The sequence below is a fragment of the Pezoporus occidentalis genome, unplaced genomic scaffold, assembly GCF_034315485.1.
Source record: "Pezoporus occidentalis ecotype Australia unplaced genomic scaffold, CSIRO_AGI_Poc_V1 ctg24, whole genome shotgun sequence".
Taxonomy (NCBI): domain Eukaryota; kingdom Metazoa; phylum Chordata; class Aves; order Psittaciformes; family Psittacidae; genus Pezoporus; species Pezoporus occidentalis.
The window spans coordinates 9,389,135-9,411,107 of NW_026914285.1; the positions used below are offsets into that span (position 1 = coordinate 9,389,135).

The 21,973-nt window shown below is 38.7% G+C and overlaps 1 protein-coding gene across 3 annotated transcripts in view; it reads right to left on the reverse strand.

Annotated features, from left to right (window-relative positions):
• HLCS (holocarboxylase synthetase) overlaps positions 1-18,025 on the reverse strand; it is a 118,429-nt gene extending 100,404 nt beyond the window's left edge. The window contains exons 1-5 of one of the 3 annotated variants that reach the window (XM_062622305.1): positions 17,773-18,025; positions 13,930-14,082; positions 9,835-9,997; positions 6,886-7,832; positions 5,066-5,242 (exon numbers count right to left, since the gene is read on the reverse strand). In XM_062622305.1, the coding sequence (XP_062478289.1) occupies positions 5,066-5,242; positions 6,886-7,832; positions 9,835-9,997; positions 13,930-14,082; positions 17,773-17,997 (1,665 nt within the window). In that variant the 5' untranslated portion in view covers positions 17,998-18,025. The other 2 variants (XM_062622306.1, XM_062622307.1) reach the window with 2 other exon arrangements.
• Positions 18,026-21,973: the final 3,948 nt, after the last annotated feature.

A 21,973-nucleotide genomic window follows, 5' to 3' on the forward strand; every position in this document is an offset into this window, starting at 1 on the left:
GTCTGACTACATTTCATCATTTGGCCACCACCCATTTGGAAGGTGCTGATAAAAGTGACTCAGCCTAATACAGCTTGAGGAGTTAGTACTCAAGTTTAAGAGACTTCAGATCGGTAAACATGTGGGCATAATACACTTCCTAATGGAAATACTCACTATTCTGACAAATATCTCTCACTCTTCAAGGAGCAAATTCTTGTTTGGAAGTCTAGAAGATATGCAGAAACTTACAGCAATAAAATACAATCCTAGCATTTATGTCTGAAAAATTATCCTTTAAGATGGCAATGTAAAAGAGTAAATATTTGAGCATTTAAAGGCAAAGCTGCAGAAAAAATCAGATCTCTATGCTTGAAGCTGCCACTGAACATATGGGTGCCAGACAACAGGATTACAGTGATCACCATTTGTTTCAACACTTTGAATTCACCCTGTACCACACTGACACAGAATTTTCTTTTTACAGCAGTGTAAAAGCCTACAATTTGCTTTACTGCTTTACATCAGATCAAGGGAAAAGAAAAATAAAAGATGCTGTGTTTTAATACCAATACTTCTCTAAAATTACATTTAAAACCAACAAGTTGTGCAGCTCTAACTATTAACAAGTAAGATGCCTTTCATGCTATATTGCTCTTAGTTCAAACACTGCCTTCATTGTTGTTGCAGCACTGTATCGATATAATATGTATTCTTCCCAGTTAACCGAACTTGAAAATATCCCTATGTGTGTATCTGGAGCAAAACATTCTTGCAAGTCTTAGCGCAAAAAGTCTTGTGGTGAAAGAATTGCCACAAGTGCTGTTACTTTCCAGACTCCCTACCTTATGCTTTATTTATAAGAAATATGATTAGGAATAAAATGTGCACACTGTGATAGAGATCATTCAACACCAACAGCAGCGAGTATTAGCTGAGGTCTGACTAGTACAGTTCTACATGGTAAGATCTGGACCTCTTAACAGATGGTCATTATCATCCATTATTCAGATACTAGAGCTTTTATTTGAATTTGAAGCCATAATAATGGCAGTTCTGCTCATATTTTATGGTCTTCTTTTTAATCCATGTAGTAAGATTGTGATTTTAAGATACACGATAGCCATATAAACTGGAAACTAAACCTTCAAAGTGTGAATCCTAAGGAGGGGAAAAAAAAATTAAAAAAAAAAAAATCAAATCCACCCCTTAGAAGCAGCTCAAAATTGCATTGCAAAAGGCACTATCCAAGACCCAGAGAGCAGATAGGAAGATCTGAAAGTCTTAATAATCAAATTTACACTGACCAGTGTAATAGATTCCATGTGATTATTAAAAACATCACAACAATGATGCAAAAAAGACACATTGTTCAGAAATTGTCAGCAGAGGAAAGGACAAGAGAAGCTACTTATTCACATAATAAAGTTGAAGTTTTATTTCATGTCCACAATATAGTAGAAAATAGGTCTGATAAAAGTTCTGAAGTGACAAAGCAGGAAAGAGGGTGGCAAAGAGAAACCAAACAAATCACACAGAACAGGGCACAGCTCTATTGTAAATCGAAGTTTACAGAAAGAAAAGAAAAAAAAACCAATAAATTAACTTTTTAAAGAATTTTAAAATGAGGGAAAAAAAAAAATTTGTATTTTTTCTTAATGGAGTAGAAAATGCAGAGCAAAATAAATTATTATTTCTTCCACATAAGCAAAAGGAGCTTGTAGTTTCTAAATTAACTAGAAAAATCTGACCAGGTGAGGTCTACCAGCATTTTGGTTTTAAATGTAACAGCACAGATGCAACCTCCAGTTTGGGCATGAGGAATCATTACTGAACTGCCAACTTCAAGAAACAAGAACATGTGCCATTCTTCCATTTTTGAAGCTGCAAACAACACATCAAGCTTGCTCAATCATTATTAATTACTTATAACAGGAAAGCATAAGAAAATAATCCAAAAGTTAAAAAAAAAAAAAGTAATTTTTGCTCAAGTCAATGAGCATTGCTTGGATAATCTGAGAGAAGGAATATACTATTCAATACACCCCCAGTGACTTGTACAGGGCAAGCTTTCCATGTAGTTATAAATAAGGAAGTCCAAAAGTACTACAGTTTGCAAAACAGCTTCCTCCATTTCCAGCACTACTTGACTCACTCTGACATTAAACAAAGTATTTCCTTCAAATTATTCACCTGTCAGGTACATTTCTGTACATTGTTGCTCTCTAGGAAAGCAAGATGACCTATATAGAACATGACATAAGAAGAAAAATAAGTAACTTTTTAGATAGCTAAATTATTACATAATTTTTTATTTTATTATGCTACCTCCTTATTATTAATGGAAGGGTTTACACACACATTGCATCTTCCTTTCACACAATATTCTTCTGGAAGCATGTTGTGGCTAAAGTGAAAGGCATTGAAAAAAAATGAACTACACACACCAACACAGAAAAATTACCACTAAAAAAAAAAAACTGTGGAAAAAACAGGTATAAACCTTAACGATACAGTATACATTGGAGAAATATCTTTACCAGATGGCCTGCAACCCTGTGATATGCCACTAGATGGCGCGTTTTGACAGAAATTAGCTAACTTTGTTCATGCAAATTGCAAGTGCATAGGAAAGAAACAATCAGGGCAAAAGAGTGAAGGTGGAGAACAAAAGGGGAAGAGCTAAATAAATTACAAGTCTTCTGTATAGAGCACATTTACTATTAGGCAAAAAGGGTTTTGTTTTCACATCTGTCACACAATTAGATAACCAATTCTTACAAACATACTGCTCACAGACAGGGAAGAACTTGTTTCATATTTGGTCACAGACAGCAGCATTAGCTGTAGCAACTACAAGAATAAAAAATCTGGAGGAAGGCTGAAAGCGAATCAACAATTAGGTCTTGGGAAAGCAGACTTCAGCTTATGCAAAGAACTGCTAATTAGGACCCACAAAGGGGTTAGAAGTACACAACGTATCTGTAAAAGGAGGATAAGAAAGCTGGGTTCATTCAGTCGGGCAAAGAGGAGGCTAAGCAGTGATTTACTAACAATCTAACTACTTAAGAGAGTTAAAAGAATGAAAGAGCTAAATACTACTTTATAGTGCCAGACAATATAATAAAATAACAGCCATAGACTGCAGCTTGAGAGGTTCAGGCTGGACATCAGGGAAAAAGTATAAAAAAAAAAAAAAATCAATAGAATGGAACAGCAGCACTGGAACAGGTTGCACAGACAGGTTGTACCATGCATGCTTGGAAGTTTTCAAGTTTCAACCAAAGGGCATGGCTGAACTGATGTAGTGTTAGCAACAGCCCTGCTTCAAGCAGAAGGCTGGATAGGAGCACTTCCAACAGTATTTTCACCATTGTAAAGTGGAGATGGATCTGACAGAGTCTGGCAAACAAGAAAGGGCAATCATTCAAGCAGAATAACAAAAAACAAACAAAACAAAAACAAGCAAAAAAAAGCTCTCTGCATTTTGCCTAATTATTATTGTTACATCCAACCTGAGTTGTTAGACAAAGGCATTAATGTACCAGCAAAAAGTATTAGCAGTATCTTCAGAGACATAGAAAACCAATACAGATTTAAATTTACAGATACATCTATTAATAGTATTTTAGTCAGTTTGGATCTGCAACTGACTTGCCTGCTATACAATGAAGTCACATATCACAGAGTCAGAGTATGGGTTGAGTTGGAAGGGACCTCAGAGATCTTCCAGTTCCAAACCCCTGCAATGGGCAGGGACACCTTCCACTAGAGCAGGTTGCTGAAGGCCCCATCCACCCCAGCCTTGACCACTTCTGGGGATGGGGCAGCCACAGCTTCTTTGGGCAACTTTTTCCACACATCCTCCTCCTCTCCACAGTGAGGAAATCTTTGCATTGTTTCTGTCCTTGCACATCCATAAAGGACCCCAAAACAACATTCACCGATTAATCACTCAAAACATAATTTGTCTCTTACAAACTTAAAAAAATATCACATATTCCCAATCTATAAATCGTGCAATGCTTATCATACCACCTTTCAGATTAATGAACAGGGTTTTGAAAAGTATGATCTAAATCTGAAAGATCATAATTTATTTAGAAAGCATTTCAGCTGTAATATGTCACTTGGTTCATTGATTGATCCTGTAGCCAAAAAAGGATGTGATATTTGATACTGCTGGAAACAGGCACCCAAGGAGGAGCTTCTATAGCTGAATTCCCCTAAAGACAGACATTAGCATTTCTGTGCTAATGTAAGAGTGGTACAGAAAAGGAGCAGAAATCAGGCAAGTGCAGTAACTGCAACTATTGACAGGGCTAAATGGGCTGGAAACAACATCAAGGAGCCTGAGTAACCCGCATAGGTTTTCAATAACCTACTGCTTTCACCCCTTCAGATCAATATAATATAGTCCTCATGTATTTGAAGTCATGTTAAAAACAAACAAACAAACAAGTTAAAATTACTGCTTTATATGTTCTTCACAATTCTTCATTAGAATGTCTCAAACTGAGAAGTTCAGAATAGACAGCTGACTATTTGAACTACAAGAACCTATTCTATTTCCAGGAAACATTACAACAGCCACAGGAATAAAGCTGTTCATTTTGTAATCACACACACTCTTCCCTACTCATTCAGCTCTTTCACCTTTGGTCTGCCACACCATTCTCCATAATTTCAGCTTGACCTTTTGCTACCAGCCTATACAGAACTTTCTACCTCATTTTAAAAGAAAACCAAATCCTGTCTTTTAAATAAGTTCTTTCTGTAGCTTACCACAGCCTTGTGCTTTGATATTGGAGAAGCATGCAAATAAGCATAAAAGCTCTTAACAGAAATACATCAAATATACCTGATAAATTAACTGCCCAATATTCCCACGTTTAAATTCAAAACTACTGCTGGCAGATAACAAAATACTGACAGAGTAGAAATTGAACTTTATGCTTACCTGTAGTACATAAGTAAACATCTCCAAACAAAAATACTACATAAGAAACTAGGTGTTTTTAAATGAACACTGAATTTGTCTTGTAGCATAAATCTCAAATAACTGAAATGTAAGCAGAAGCCTTACCTCATCAGAAGAGAGAAGGTAAATAGGTGTTAACATAGGTATTTTACTTAATTCACAATTCAGGCCAAGTGATGTCAGGATCTCTTTGAGAACTTCGTATCTCTTGGTATTGCTTATCTTAAGCAAATTAAAGTCAGTTTGGACATCCATAGAATTGATATCCAGTTCCAAGTGTGCCTGGCAGGACATGTGCAGAGGGAATAAAGAAAAAAAAATGCTATTAGTATTTGGTATTACACATTTTAGTTTAGAGCTAAGTATAACATTTTCAAAAGCAGCTTTGTTCTGACTGTGGTTGCTGAACTATCCAGTTACTAGTAGAAAGGCTGATAGAGTTGGGCCTGTTCAGCTTAGAGAAGGTGAAGGGTGAATCTGATCAATGTGTATAAACAACTGAAAGGAAGGTCAAGAGGATGGGGCTCTTAGTAGTGCCAAGCACTAGGACAAGAGGCAGTGGGCATAAACTAAAACGCAGGACGTTCTACCTGAACATGAGGAAGAACTTCTTTGTTATGAGGGTGACTGAGCACTGGAATAGGTTACACAAAGAGGTTGTGGAGTCTCCTTCCCTGGAGATATTCAAGAGCCATGTGGACACAATCCTGAGTAATGTGCTCTGGGTGACACTGCTTGAGCAGGGAGATTGGACTAGATGATCTGCAGTGGTCCCTTCCAGCCCCAACCGTTCTATGATATTTAGAAGCCTTTGTACCCTACTATATGCATATTAATTTAGTGAAAATTGAAAGCTATTATCTTCTAATTTCTCAAATTTTGCACATTTTAATCATGTTCTTCATATTTGATCTATTTTATTGAAATTCAGGAAATATGCCAAAATGGGGGGCAGGGAAGAACAGAAAAAAAAAGGGAAACAACAAGACTGTGACAGAATATTTAATGGCTGATGTCACTGTCCCCTGAAGAGAAAACAATAAGGCGTTTCAAATCCAGACTGGAAGTTATTTAAAATTATAAAATGACACACTAATCCTGTTAATCTGATTTTTGAAGCTATACTGTAATGCCCTTTTTCTGCGGAAAACCTCTGCAGTATTGAGTTTTACTGCAGCAGAAGGGTCAATTTAAACGGTAGAGCAAAGCAGGTTTCACCAGGGAACTTGCAGAAACGGATAGCAACAGTAGCTAATCAATTTTCTAGTACAAGCGCACAGCACATGGGTGGCACAACTTCCTACATAAAGCTATAAACATGCTACTATGTATAACAGAGTTTCCAAAAAGCTAGCAGATTTAATCTGATAAACAGACAAAAACACTTCTAAGAAACCCGATGAGTATTTCTATGTTACATAATTGCTGGAAGAGTGTATGCTACCCGATACATGAGCAGTTAAATTTGAGCGCTATGGGCTCCTGAGAAAATTCTCCTGTAACTAAAATATTGGTAAAAAAGGGTCCTAGAATCTTCCATAAAGTTTGTTCAAGTGTGTCTCCATTGTATTCCTCATCTACTGCAAAATGAAAGCTGTATCACTGCACAGCCTCTAGCAGGCAGCAAAAGGTAGCTCTGCTCTTGAAGATGCTTGCTTACTATGCAAATCTGTTCTCTGCCACCGGCTGTGGTCTTGCATGATCTACATGTGCATAGCTACATGGTGAAAAGGAGGAAGTGAAACAGCAGTGACATTTCTCTAACATTCTTTAAGCTTCCTCAGGATCAAGTGAAAGACATTCTGCAGAGTCCTTATTCATTCATTAAGATATCCACCTACACCTCCCTTTGACAGGCATCCCCAAGAGCATGCAATGGGAAAAAGTGAACTTTTTCAGCAAATTAATGTTTCTGTATACAGTACCTGAGAAAGAACAGCTTCTCCTCCACTGTCTCCGTAAGATAGATGAACAATAACTGTGTCTTTATCAGCATTATTTAATCGACTCAGTATCTTCACTTTGCTTGTATCTTCCTCCATTACTTCCTCAAAAATACAACCACTGACCAAGAGATTTAACTTCATTTCAGTGCTGTCCATTTTAGAGAATACTAATTCATGCACAGCCTTCTTCAAGTTGTTTCTTCTCTTTATTTGTATGCCACCAAATGTAAAAGATGAAGAAAATCCTAGAACCTTTCCACCTTTAGATAAAAACTTCATAAATTGTTTGTGGTTCTCTTCAGAAATAGGCTCATCTGTGGCAATGACCAACAGCAGTGAATTATCAACCCAGGGAGCTTTCAGAACTTGTTCCTCATGCAGCTGGTAGATGGTGTAGCTGTCTGCATCAATGCATTCTTGAAGGATTGATTTTACCTGCTCAAATTCCACTTTTGCAGTTTCAGAGCCAAGATAAATCAATATATTAGGGGGCTTTCCAGCAAGGTTTACTCTCTTAATTCCTTTTGCCAGAAAACCATCATTCTCTTCGAGTGTGCTATTGCAATCATCAGAAAGTTCTGGAATGTCTTCTGCAGAGGCATATCTGACTGATTCAATAGTAGTGTTTTCAAGTTGCATGCATTCATGACAGGTGGAAAGATGCAAGCGATGATGTTCTCCGGTACCTGTCTCTTTGTCAGATAAACTGTTGGATTCATCTTCAGGCTCACTTTCCTTCTCCAGCTTGGATTTCTCCTCCTCACATTGTCCTGCAGTCTCTGCTACTCCCAATCCTGATTTCAGAGTAGTCCCAAAAGTAGCAGCAGGAGTTACTTCATCCATTTGTGTACTGCTTACACTTTGCTCTTTTACAGACGGTTCCACCTCCACCAACTCCTTCAGAGTAGTTTCCTGTAGATGGACAGCTGAAAGAGTTAAACAGTAAGAAAAATGGGTTATCAAGATGATATTTAAAGAGCTATGATGACTATCAAAACCATGGCAGGATTTAGATTTAATTTCACTACAAAACATCTATAACAGCAAGAATTTTTTTGACACACCAAATCCTAATCCTCTCCTCCAAGAACATAATAAATTTGCACTCATGACACAAGCCATTTACTCTAATGACTCTTTGTTTCAGGGAAGTCTGACTGAGAGCACAATAGTCGATATTTACATGGCACATTTAAACAAAGTAACATTTATTGTGAATGCAAACATATTTGCACAAAAGTAAAACATGACAAGTACTGAACACAATGAAGATGTATTCTTAACAGAATGATAATCAGTGTGTGGGAGGGTGAGGAAGTTCCCAGAAATGCATAAATTTACCAGCTTGTTATTTTGCCTGTCCCTCTGTCCCCAACAAATGACACAATGAAGCAAGGAAAGAACCTTTGGAAAAAAATACTGGCTGCTTAAGGAGGGCAGGGTGCAAAAATTGCTTGCCATTATTTTGAAATAAACTATTTTGAAATAAGCTAATAAAATTATGATATTGGGTAAGATGAAGACATTGAACTATGACTTTTGCACTGCTGAAGGCTGCAGATAAAAGCCTTGAACAAGTTAAGGGGAATGAACAAAACCTGAACAGCTTTCAGTCTGCAGAAAAGGAGACATACCCACCACAGCAAGACTTGGAAGCTGAGAATATGAGGGAAAACTATCAAATAAGAAAAACTGTTAAACCTTTCTCTTTCTCCCCCCAGAAAAGGATGGAAATGCAAAGACAAAAAACTTCTGGGAAATACAAGTGAGAAAAGAAGGGCAAATATGATTATTATCAGTGTGAAACTTGCAGAGCAAACTAAATAACAGGAGAGGAAAAAAAAAAATATACTTTTCATAGGGTAATTTTTTTCAGCTGCTGAGCCATGAAAACATTTCAAGTCAAAGTCTGCAAAATTTCACTGAATCTCTCTCCATTCCCATAAGGCCGAAGAAATTTCCTATGGCTTTGTTTCCGATTTCTCAAAAAAAATTCAGTGAGAAATTTTATTAACAAAACAGTCAACTGGCACACAACACCAGATCCAAGTATAATCATCTTCTTCACTTAACAACACTTGTATTCCCTTGTATACTCCCTTTGCCTAGTTTGGAGCAGAAATGTGAACCAAGAATTTTTTTCACAGCCCAGGAGAATTTCATAGCAATCGGCCTATATCCTATATCCTACTGAAGCAGTTCTAGCATGCACACAGTACTTGAGGCAAAATGAGCCAGAAAGCATTCTGAAAAGTAAATGACTGGGACACTCAGCTTCTACCTGCTCCTACATGAATGTTTTTGCAGAAAAGCACCAAGAGACAAAATTTCACATCATATACCTTTATGAGCATATTCCTACCCTCTTGCACACTGTCTAGCTGCTCTTGATTTTGGCATTCCCTGACTTCTGCCAAAGCACTACGATCTACATTATTGATATGCCTTATTTAGGGGGAGGTTAGGGACAGGGAGTGGTTTCCTTTTGTAGCCAAAATCATTATTTTATTATTCTATGTGACCCAAGTTTTATCAAGACAACTGAGAAGACACAATTAGGCAGGAAAAACGAGACTGCTGATAAATGAAACAGAGATCTCATCATACTGAAGTAAACTACTGGCAGTAGCTTATTTATTCAAAAAATGTTTTGATCCATTTTTCTGTTATTTCTGTTGTTGCATTTTTAAAGATGTAGAGATCTGTAAAGAGACCAACTCTCAAAAAGTGGTCTAACTTTTCAAGAATCTCCATATTTGACAGTATAAAACACTGTAGTGCTACAGAGTAATCAACAGCCCAGAATGTCAACAGGAAGCAAACATTGTGCCAAAATAAATGCATGGTACAAAGACTATATGCACAGTCCTAAAACAGCTATGAAACAAATATGTTCTACTATTAAAAACAATTCATGAAGATACTTACAAACAATCTTGTGTGGCACCATTCCATCATCCATTTGAAGCCTGTCTTCCATGAATGCTATTCCAAGGTTACTGAAATTATCTAAGCTTGCTTCAGCAATTAACTTGTAAGGCTCACCAGGTATACAGGCCAATGGTGAGCAATAGTCTGACCATTTCACAATCTAGAATAAAGCATATGCATGTTTTTCAGTTTGAAAAGGTTACAGAAAAATATCAAAATACCAACTGCATTATGAGCCTGTAAGATGAACTCCAAATAAAAACTGCCCTTCCTTCCCAAAGGATTCTGCTATTGAAAAGCAGCACAACAGTAGGCAGAACCAAGAGACGGACATAAGCAACACAAAGCAGTACAACTAGCAAACCCAATGACTGGAAGTAATTGTAAAGAAAGTACTTTAAAAAAAACTGTAGCTACTAGGATTATAGAATACTAAATTTGTAGAATCACTTTCAGGACTTGTTTTTGTGATGTCTGATGTGTTTAAAACAACTACTGCATTTAACAGCATCATAAGACAACACATCTCAAGTAGAAAAGGCTTGCAGTTGACAGTTCCCTTCATGAAAAAGTGCACCCTTCATGACTACAAAGGTCAATGTAAGAGACTGAATTCAACCAAAAGAGCCTGCTGAGGAAGGATCATGTAGAAAGCAATGCCTGCTACAAGATTCAGTCCTGACAGAAGTAAACAAAGCAACATTCACACCAAGTTGATAGCAAATTGGCAGTACAAACACATCTTTCCTAAAGATCAAGGCTATAAAAGCTTCAAGTAACACAGAAAAAGGCAGGGGAACATTACCCCATTCTGTAAGTAAAATTCTGTTTGTATTTATTTTCAAGACATGGCTTTCAGCACAAATTCTAAAAAAAAAAAAAATGCTGATAAAAAGAGCAAAAGTAAACTATAGGATTTAATAAAAGTACACATTGATTATCAGAAGCATAACTGGACATGTAAGATTCCTCTCTCTTTGCTGTCTCTTTTCATTACAATTCTTGTTATATCTTATTTTAATTATTAAACTGTTCTTATCTCAACCCATGAGTTTTATCTTTTTGCTCAATTCTCCTCCCATCCTGCTAGGGGGAGCATGGAGGAGTGGCAGCCAGTGAGCGACTGCAAAGTACTTAGCTGCCGACTGGGATTAAGCTACAAGAAGTAGTTTTTGCTGTCTAGTGCAAGCGAAGTGAATACACAAAAGAACCTCACAAAGTAAGACTTTTGCCAAGACATATGACCTGTAATCCTGCTCATGCAATGATCCATTTGCTTCACAACAGAACAAAAATCCTCAGAATATTTTGAAACAGGCCAAGCTTTCCTGCTATGACTAGATCAAAATTTTCTCAGAATACAGAATGAAAGGCCAGCTCCTAGCAAGAGATGAGAAATTATTTATACTCCAGTTTTCTGGATCCACCACAGTTGAATCCAGTCACAGATCACTGATAAGCCATTCTTTGTAGGGCTTTCTGTTTCAAAATCCTCATAGGTCACAGAAGCAACCTACCCTTACAGCCCCTGTCTATGTTGACAGCCAGACACAGCAGAATTCAGAGCGCCTCACTAGAAGTGAGGTGTGCACAGAGGAACAACAAACAAAATAAAATGATAGTTTTGGTCTCTTGCCTGGACTATCACTTTTGAATTTGATATATCAAATTAATTATTAATATCTACATAAGAATACAAACATTTTATATGCTAAAGAAAATGCAAACAAAACCGACAAGCTTTAACAAGTCCACCAAACAAAAAACCTCAAAAGAACAAACTAGAGCTTCAAAACAGATGTTTTTGTGGACATCTCTGCTACAAAAACAAAAATAACCCCTCTCAAAAAAAAAAAACAAACAAAAACCAAACCTTCCAATTAAAAAAAACAACAAAAAAGTAAAAGAACCAAACACACACACAAAAAAAAAAACCAACAAAATAACTACAAACAAACAAATCCCCCCTGAAAAAAAAAAAACAAACAACTCTCCCTTATGAGTTGGTCCAGCACATCCCAGGTGCATTATAAAACAATATACAGAGCATAGCAGATATCCTGTCTAATTTGTCTCCCAGCAGCAGGGCCCACCTGGATGGATTCCACAGTCTTATATCAAAGGCAATAAGAACATTTACAAACCAGTGTGGCTACTTCCTGTGTGCTCCAAAGAAAAATGAGGCCAGTGGAAGCAGAGTCAGAAGACTTCAGCATAAAAGGTGCCAGAGTTCTCAACAAGCTTTCAGTGCCTCCAATCCTCACACTCTGAACTCCATAGAGATAATGAATTTGCCTGATGTACCACTTCACCTGGACATCATTCCTCTAGAGGTCAAAGTCTAACATGCTCCAAAAATATGCTCTATTCTAGAACTGAGAGGCATCCGTGGTGGGTGAAGGTACTAAAAATTTAATTGCAGGCACTGTGCCCATTCCCAATCTGTCTTTCTGTTCCTGCACTCAAGTTAGGTAAGTCTATTTACCAACCACTCTGCTCTTGATGTTCACTCCAGCAGAGGACTCCTGGATTATCTCCCAGCACAAGTGAGCTGGGAAGTATATATTCCTTGTCCAGGGAAACAGACAGGCAGCAAGCACCTATGTATGTGACAGATTTCCTTTAACTCTAAGAAGCTTGAAACCTGATGCCAGAAAGCAAAGATGCCAGGGGATGGCAGGGGCCATTTAGGAAGACACCTTATGGACTGCCCCCAGGTGGTGATCCCAGTTTGTGGCATAGCCTGTTTAATGTGTGGGCTCTGTCGATTTTATGGTACCCTAGAGATCAGGCCAAATGTTTTATTACTGCCTACCCAGAAATACCCTAGTATACATGTCTTTCCGTTTCTCCTCTTTCTAGTAGGCAATGGGGTCCATTCTGCCCTCTTCATTAAGGAGAACATACAGCTCACACAACTGTCTGCCTTAGGAAGGATTTAGGCCAACCTGTACTGCTTGGAAGATTTTTCCACCCTGGAAGGTAATTTTATCTTTTGCTTTGGGTTACAACCCTTCTCCTCCTTGAGACCTGCATCCAAGCTGAGATGCCTAGGCAGCAAGCATTCCTCATGTGAGAAAAAAAGCAGTAAAATAACAGTAAAATGTAGGGCAGAGAGAGACATTATCTCAACTTCATAGCACATTTTGATAGGGCTTGGATACTATTCTTACGCATAATTGGTTTAGGGATATTATATATTCAGTAATTCAAGTTTTAGAACATCATCTTCTAAATCCACGTCTTCAGACTTTCAATAGTAGTGGAGAAGGCACTTTTTAGATTTTTTGAGTATCCAGGACATGAAAGTTTTATAAGTATGCTTCCACAAGGATTTCAATACCAGTTTAATTTAAATTTGGACACCTCAAAACCATTTTATAAGTATTATCCATTAAAAAGCAAACACCATTCGTAAATTCCAACCAAGAAGTATTGCCACTCCCCCACTGCATTTTACAGAAAAGCTAAAAGACTGAAAGCTTGATTTTGGCCTTACTCCTGCAGGCTGACAAAATAATCCAAATGTGTAATACTTTAACTTGTATTTATAAATCACAGTGAAAGAAAGGTTCCAAGACAGACTTCTATTTCTCCCACAACTTTTCACCATCACTTGGTGAAGACTTGAAGGGCTCTTCAGGAATCCTAACGTATGCTTGCTTCTTACTGAGGCATTTCAGCTAGTGTCAGAGACAGGATACTCAGATAAATGGACTTCTGATCTGCCTTAAAATGACAGCTTTCAAGCATTTTTCTTCATATTCAGTGTATCTAACCCTACATGCCTTACGCAAAGTCACAATGGACTTCTACAGTTCCCATCCACAGCCAGAGAAGCATGCTACTAAAACAATTGCAGTAGAATGTCTATTGGTTTGTTTGAAGCATAAAATGTAACTAGAGTATTAAAAGTGATTAATTTTAATGGAAATATTACCTTTTTATTTCCAACAACATTATAAACATACAAAAAAAAATTTATCTGCCATTGATTTTTATTTTTTTTTACCTTCAATTGTTTTATGTTTATTCCAACCAAATGGCCCATCTGTACTACTTTCTATGCAAGAAACAAAGAGAACTACTTACCTCTTTTGAAGATCCAGGTACTTTCTGCAAGTTATCTGTCTGAGCTGAAATGCTTTCTGTCACAAAAGCTATATGTCCTGCTTTAAGTAACTTGTCAGAACAAATAAAAGGAGAAATGAGAAGTAGACTCCACCTGTTTGAGTCATCAAGGAACTGAAAAAAAAAAATGAAAAAAGGAAGAAAAATAAGTTTGTATAGCAAGCATCTGATTTAACAATTAATTTTTAACTTATCCCAGCCTAAATTCAAATCTGACCCTTCAGTGTTACATGAACCATTTCACATTCCCCATGAGGAAAAATAGGGATAAAAGTCTGACCATTAAGCAGGAACATATCAGAAGTAAAACTGAAAGTGACAACCTCAGCTTTTAAGCTAATTGAGACTCCAGCTATCAGTTTTAAAAAAGCGCAAAAGTGAGTGGGCCACAGGACCACTGTACTATCGGCGCTGTGACTTTTGTAGGCCATTTGTCACCAGCAGCATCCCTCATTCAACCCAATCCTCCTCTCTCATTCACACAGCAGTTCACCCTGCTTCTTGCTTCCTTCCTTCTCTCTTCATCCCCCAAATACACAAAGCCAAGGCCCTGTTGCCTCACTTCTGGTGGCTGAAGGGCACTGTCTGCTGCTTGGCAGTGAGAAAGCAGTCACAAAGCACAACCTGACTGATCAGATACTATAGCCCCTCTAACTGGACAATAGTTCAGGTGGCATTCATTCCAGTTGTGTAACAATCCTCCAGGAAACATACAGTCCCACTGTTAAGCCATATACATCTTTTCCATAGCCATCTGACAAAAGACTAAACAATCTGTGAGCCAAAAGTGACCCAAGAACTATATACTACATAGGTCTGATTTTTAGACCTAATTTACAAAGGACTTCCTTTGTAAAGCCAGTTATAGAAAGATATTTCTATTTTGTGGACATGTACAACCTCAGGACAAATTCTTTAAAAAGTGACTTGAAAAATCCTAAGAAAATTATTTGAAATAAAAAGAGAGGGTACTTTTTTTTTTTTAATATATTAAGTCCCCGTGCATTTGCACCAAAATTACAAATTCAGTATGTAACTAAGCTTAACGAAATAACTTATTCAAAATAAGTTCATCCATAAGGTAGTCTATCCACTTATCAGACCACTGGACAAACGTCTCCTTCATTGAATTATAAAAACGTTTCCTATCCCGTCCTCACAAAGGAGCAAATAAAGCTCAAAAGCTGGAATCAGTAGACCAAAGAACAGGTTTAATAACCTCAAAACTTCTCAATATGTAATCTGTCCCCATATATCAACTTTTATGAGATGTAGCTATTCCATTGAATTTTTCTGCTATATTTTAAAAATGGCAAACATCAGAAACAGGTATTTTGCTACTACTATACTAGAAACACATGCTTTGCATGCCTTCAGTAATTTTATGCGGAAACAGGAGAATTTCCCTATAACACACTAAACATGTACATCACTCCACATCTAAAATGAAACTGCACAGTATTAAGTCTATGGGGATAGCTTGCCAATCCAACCAGCTTTACTGAGCACAGAAGCTGTGAGAGTAAACATTGCTACCTTCCACAGGAAAGTGGACTGAACTACTGAAGCTTCGTGCTATCTTAGGTACAAAATTTTATTAAAGATCAAACAAACAAACAAACAAAAAAAAAAACCCAAAAAACTTTACAGATTAAGATAAGACACCAGCAAGTCATAAATTGTAAAGAAGACACTGATAACAGTGCAGAGGCAGTTATACCTATTCAGAAAGCAAAGTAATTTAGCTAGCTACCTAGAAGCCAAAAAAAGCATGCTAGTTAACCTTTTTCGCTTCACAGTGATCACAGATGATGTAGAAAGCTTCACCATGATGCTGCCTCTATCTTTTATAGAGCCAACCTTTCTATACCACACTACCAAGGTGCAGCGTGGCAGGCATCTTCTGCAGAGATTCTCAGAGTCAAACGCAACTGGTAAATTTCGATACATATTTTTAAAAGGTAACTACATTTCAGTAACAACATTAGCTTTATGACAAACTTCAAGCCAAGCTGCAGTTCCCTAGAGGGCTTCCCAGCTCCCATTGAACACAAACTGACAAGCTTATGAAGTCAGTCTGCATGAATAACACTGCAGACATAAAAAAAAATGTGCTTACTATGCAAGGACCAAGGAGAAGCTGTTTCAGAAATGAGCAGAAATGGAGCAAAGAACAGCATAAATTAGTTGAAACATGATTTATAAAGCAATAATCCAGGTAATTGAATCAGAACTCCTCTAAACACATGGACTGGTGCTATTGGTTTTATGAGTATTATCTGGTTTATGAGTATTATCTAGTAACAGTTTTCTGAGTATCCTGGTTTCAGCTGGGATAGAGTTAATTTTCTTCCTAGTAGCTGGTACAGTGCTGTGTTCTGGATTTAATCTGAGAATAATGATAACACAGTGATGTTTTGGTACACAGTACTAAAAGAACTGCCAGGAAGAAAATTAATTCTATCCCAGTGGAAACCAAGACAATGAGCTTCCTCAAAATGTGAATTAAGTATTTTAAATTTGCTGTGAGAGATTCTGAAGTATGAAATAATCTGCTCATTAGAGAGCAAAAACACTATTTTTGAACTAGCTCCATTAGCATTTGTGATCTTGTTTTCACCGCACTGAAAACATCCTCTTTACCAATTGAGTTTATGAAAAGCTTCTCTGCTTCTTAAGAGTAGTACTCAGTCAACAACATGCTTCATAAATACATTTCAGTAACACACATTTAAGCAAGATGTCTAACCACTGAAATAACTTCCACAAACACACATATAAAGAATAGCAAAAAGGAAAGACCAAGAAGACCAGAACTGTCCACACGAGTTCTGTTATTTTGTAACAAAACTAGACAAAGCCAACATCAATTTAAATAACTCAGATGACTGGGGGGAAGTGCTGCAGGAGCTCTGCTTCCAAACCTGAAAGTCAGAAGCAAGCTTACTTTCAGTTTTACTTCATATGATGGTAAGCGAAGCGTGGTTCATGCACAGTATTTTTCCACTGTCGTGGGCTACCACAGCCTCACCCCACCCTCCTCTCACCAGCCATTTGGGGAAAAAAATAGGTGATTTTTCATGGATGGTGGTTTTCCTGTCATTTGCCTCACTTAAAACAACGTTCTGTATCGGGAGCAGCAGTTCTCTGTAACCAGAAGCTCAATCGGCTCCGTTTTAAATGTCCGGCGCAAATCTCGAGTGCACTAGCACAGCATTTATTTTTAGACTAAAGCCTTGTATGTGCTAAAAGAATGCTACAAATATGGAAATACTAGCTTAGTGCTACTATTTCCACTGCTACGGAAGTAGTAGCCTAGCCAGGTGCTCCTATTGCCATAGCTGTGCTTACAAAGCTGCGCTTTACATAGGAAAAAGCACTCCTCTGCCCACAAGCTGAATGTAGTTACCTCTCAATAGCGCAGGGAGGCAACTACAGACGTATTAATGTTTCCTACCAAGGGCTTCCCCTGACAACCAGGGCTGTGACAGGCCTGGGAAGCTATACGAGTTACTGGTTTTGCCGATCACAAGCCCCAGCCCGCCACTGTCAAGCTCTGTCACATGTTCAGAGGGAAAACGCAGCCCCAAACCCCACAGCTGCAGCTCCCCTTTTCCCCCGGGCTCCGCCACTTCAGCCCTCGGGGAAGGCACAGCTCCCTCCTCGCCGCGGGGCGAGGCGGCTCCCCGTTGCCACGGTAACGCGGGAGGTCTCTTCCCGCACGGCACCTTCCCCGCCGAGCGGCCCTGGGCAGCGCCAGGTGAGGCACTTCCCGAGCCTCAGCCGCACGGCGCGGGGCGGTACCTGCGTCTCGTCCGTGAAAAAGACTTTGTTCCCTATCCTGAGGCAGACTCGCTCCTCTGGCGGCGCCTGCACGCGCGGCTGCAGAAGCTGCGGGCTGCCGGCGCAGCAGCAGAAGGTGAAGGAACAGCGGGAGCGGTGTAGGCGGCGCACGGTGCGGCGGACGAGCCCTGCCGAGCAAGGCCCCCAGCGCGCCCATAGGTAGAGGTAGCACAGCGTGATCAGCATGGCGAACACCCCCTGCCTTAACCGCGCCCTCAGCCCCGCCTGCTCTAACGAGAAAGGGACGAGGCGGTTGGGTGAGCCGGCCGGCTGCTCTGATTGGCTGGCGGCCTCGCGCCCTCGGCGCCCCGCCCCCTTTAAGCCTTGGCAGGGGCAGCTGTGGAGCTGAGGGGATTGTTCGGTGTGTGATTGTGACGCTGAGGCCAAGGGGCTCCTGGTGCTGCTTAAAAAACAACGTTCTGCTTTGAAACAACGTGTACAGGGACAAAAAAATAGTTAAAATTATTAAAAGGAGCCTATAAGAAAGATGGGAAGAGACTTTTCACAAGGGCCTGTTGCGATAGGACAATGGGTGGTGGTTTTAAACTAAAAAAAAAAGGGAGATTCATGCTGGATGTGATGAAGAAACTCTTTACACTGAGGGTGGTAAAACACTGGCACAGTTTGCCCAGAATGGTGGTGGATGCACCATCCCTGGAGACATTCAAGGCCAGGCTGAATGTGGTTCTGGGCAATCTGATCTAGTTAAAGGTGTCCCTGCTCATTGCAGGGGGGTTGGACTAGATGTCCTCTGAATGTCTCTTCCAACCCAAACTATTCTATCGTTGAAAAGGGCTTGTCAGAGGACTTGTCTCTTTGCACCATTCAGGCTCCAGTGTGAAGGGCAGTGAGGAGGAGCTGTCTATGTCCAACTGCCCCAGACACCACAGCCTGGCTCCTCAGGGAATCCTGCAGCTTTTGCTCTCCAAAGCCAACACTGTCCTGATGGGCAACATTTTTGTATGAATGCAACAGTTCAGTGCCACAGGGTCAAGGCTCATGGGACCTGCCCTTCAGCTCTGTAAGTCACACAAGGAGTCATCTATGGCATGGATGCAGTACAGGGAGCTGGACGCACATCTGCACTACACAGACTTGGTTGCTATCCCATCAGCTGCATTTGACCTTGCAGCTAAGAGTCACAATAAAGCAGTAGGCAAAACAGTAAGAACCAGAGTATTTGTTGCTTCTTTCCAGGCAACAATAGAGAAGGGCATCATCTTCCTTAGAAATGGTCCCAAACTGCCACCTAACCTTATTTCAGGGTCCACGGTTCCTAGAGGAGCTGCATCCCTTCCAACACAGGCCCAGATGAAGATACCAGACTCCAGCTCCCACATGTGTTCCAGCATAGCCACCAGAGGGCAAAGCAGGTGCAAAAGGATGCCTCTGGTTTCAGGTGATTAATTGGATTCACGGAACAAGAAAGAGTCAAGGTTCAGCCAGGATGGTCACTGAAGCTGGAGTCAGGGAATAAAACTGTAGGATTTATATGTGCCATGTGTGCTGCAAACACATCTTGCCACTATAGAAAATGAAACGGAGATACCCTTTAGTCCTCTGGTATATTAATGCATGCAAGTTTTTAAATAATTTCTATATCCTATATGGAAGGTACTCTCAACATTGAACTTTGTGAAAATAACACATATATCAGTCTGATCCTAGCAGATTTTAGTGGGTGAGTGAAAGGAGAGGAAAAAAAAAAAAAGCAAGAGGAAAAATGCAAGAAGGCTAGAAGAAAGAAGCCAACACATACATTAAAGTTGCAGCTGGCTGATACATGGCAATTGTTTCCTGAACAGGGCATGAAGCCACGTTGTTTTTTGGTATTCCAAACTCAAGGCCTTGTATGCACTTGGAAATTACTCTAATAGGTATTCTAAACGAAGAATTTCCTAAATGAATCTCCAACAACAACACGTTGTCATTGTAGATAAACAAGGAAAATATCGACCCTGTGTGTTTTGGAGCAGGCATCAATACGAAAAACACCACCAGCCATTTTTACTTCTTTAAGTCTGCAGAAGCTTATCCAAAATGGTAGGAATCACTGACATAAATTTGATTTCCACAATGCATGCAGAAACAGGTGACAGTTTCAGTTGGAGGGTCAAATCATTTAAATAATTCTCCATCTCAAGCATAAGAAATACCAGCTTTGTTCTGCTGTTATATCCTGTACATATTCCACAGAGAGGAACAAAGTCTCCAGTGGTCCTAACTTGGTATTATACACTGTTCCTTTGTGTGACCTTATCTTCTACAGGAAGTCAAAATACTTACCCAGACACATCAAAAGAAAGAAAACAAGCAAAGTATACAACCTCAAAAGAAAGCTCTCAACTTTGGAATTCACTTTCTCTGTAAGAGTTCAACAGCACAAGGATTGCTGACCTTTAGAACACACTGCAGAACAAAACTGTTTATATAACCTTTGCACAATGAGGAACATGCTTTGCTTAAACCTGTAGTGGCACCAAACACAGTTAACTATATTATGATCCCTTTTGATTTTAAGGTTCCCTCACCTGGAAAAGTTTATGTGTAAATGAGAAAACTGAATCAAAACTTCACAATGCAAAGGAATCTAAAGCAGAACAATATACAGGAAAAACAGTCACCATTTTAAGACAAGTTTCTATGTGTGTTGGCATGTTCTCAATTAGAATATTTTGAAGCCATTAAGTTGCTGTAGGTTTTCTAGTTTCTATTACAGTGTACCTGATACTTAATCATGACAAGCTGTGATTAAAAGGTTAAGAATTTTAGATTCAGAAACGTTCTTCTTATTATTATTGTGAAGGAAAAGCCTTGTCTGCACCAGGAAATTTACTAAAATAGGTATTCTAAAATAATTATGTCAACCAGGTCCTTTCTATAGAAGGGTGGAAGGAAGCCTTGGAAAGAAACAGTGAGTAATGTTAACCTTCAGACTTCCCAGAATACTTAGGGTTTTGTCATAGAGAAAATATTACAGAAAGATGTTGCAAAATGCTACACATACAAAAAAAATTAAAGAGAATTTGAAAAACCTTGAGGAAGAAAGTGAATAGGCCACATTTTGCATTTCTGCCCACAAACTTGGAGAATTACGCCCACCCAGTGAAAGGCTAGCTTCGGTCGCAGGGCAGGAAATCTCCCTTAACTCTTCAAACAGTCCACATGGGAAGGCTCCCAAAGGGAGCCACTCAGAACAGTGAGACAACTCTACCATGTAACCCCAGCATAGATGAGTGTCTCTTTTTTACATTAAAGGAGTATTATGAGACTGGCTTTGCTGTGGTTCATGGATGGCTCAATTTCCTCCTCCCTCTATTCCATAAAAGCTTTTCCAACAATTTCTCTTTGAGGACCTTTGCATGCTATTAGTGGCTAAAAATTCCTATGTCACATTGTTAAATATCAGGTACTATTCAAAATTATAAATGCTGTAGAGCTATCCCGTTCCTTGACTATGCCAATTTATATTGAATTCTCATTACTCTTGCAAATGCACAAGTGCTTTCACATGAAAAATTAGTAAAACAGGTTTCCCACAAAGATAATAAACTTCTTCCAATTAACACAAAATAATTATCCTATAGCTTATGTCTCTGTAGAAAACCAAATTTGTCAAAGTTTATCTCAGGTTGTATCAGAACTCTAAAAAATACTCCTGACTTCTGGGAAAAAATGGATGAGTGACTGTAACAGAATCAGTGTTTTCTGATTGTGAAGTGTTCTTCATCAAACACAGCACCTTCTATTAAAACTGAATATTGCAAAAAATTTAAGAACTATAGTAGGATAGTTGTTAAAATGAGACAGCTATGACTGGCTTAACTGCTACACTTTTTTTTTCTTTTTTAGAAACTATAGACAATACATTATAACAGCTGCTTATGTTTTACTGAAATCCACAGATCTGCAACCTGATTTTAGCTAATGCTTTCCATAAAAATGACAGTTAAAGTTGTGTACTTCAATTAATTAGTACAATAAAGTAATACTGTCCCAGTTTTGACTTACATTTTTTCTATAGAGTCAGATGTAATTCTATTACATGACATTATAGCTTCATTAACAAAATAATATTTTCAATAATTCCATAATAAATTTGGTCTTGCAGGGCTTTAAAAACAGACTTAATTGAGGATAAATTTGTATCTTCTGGAGAGCT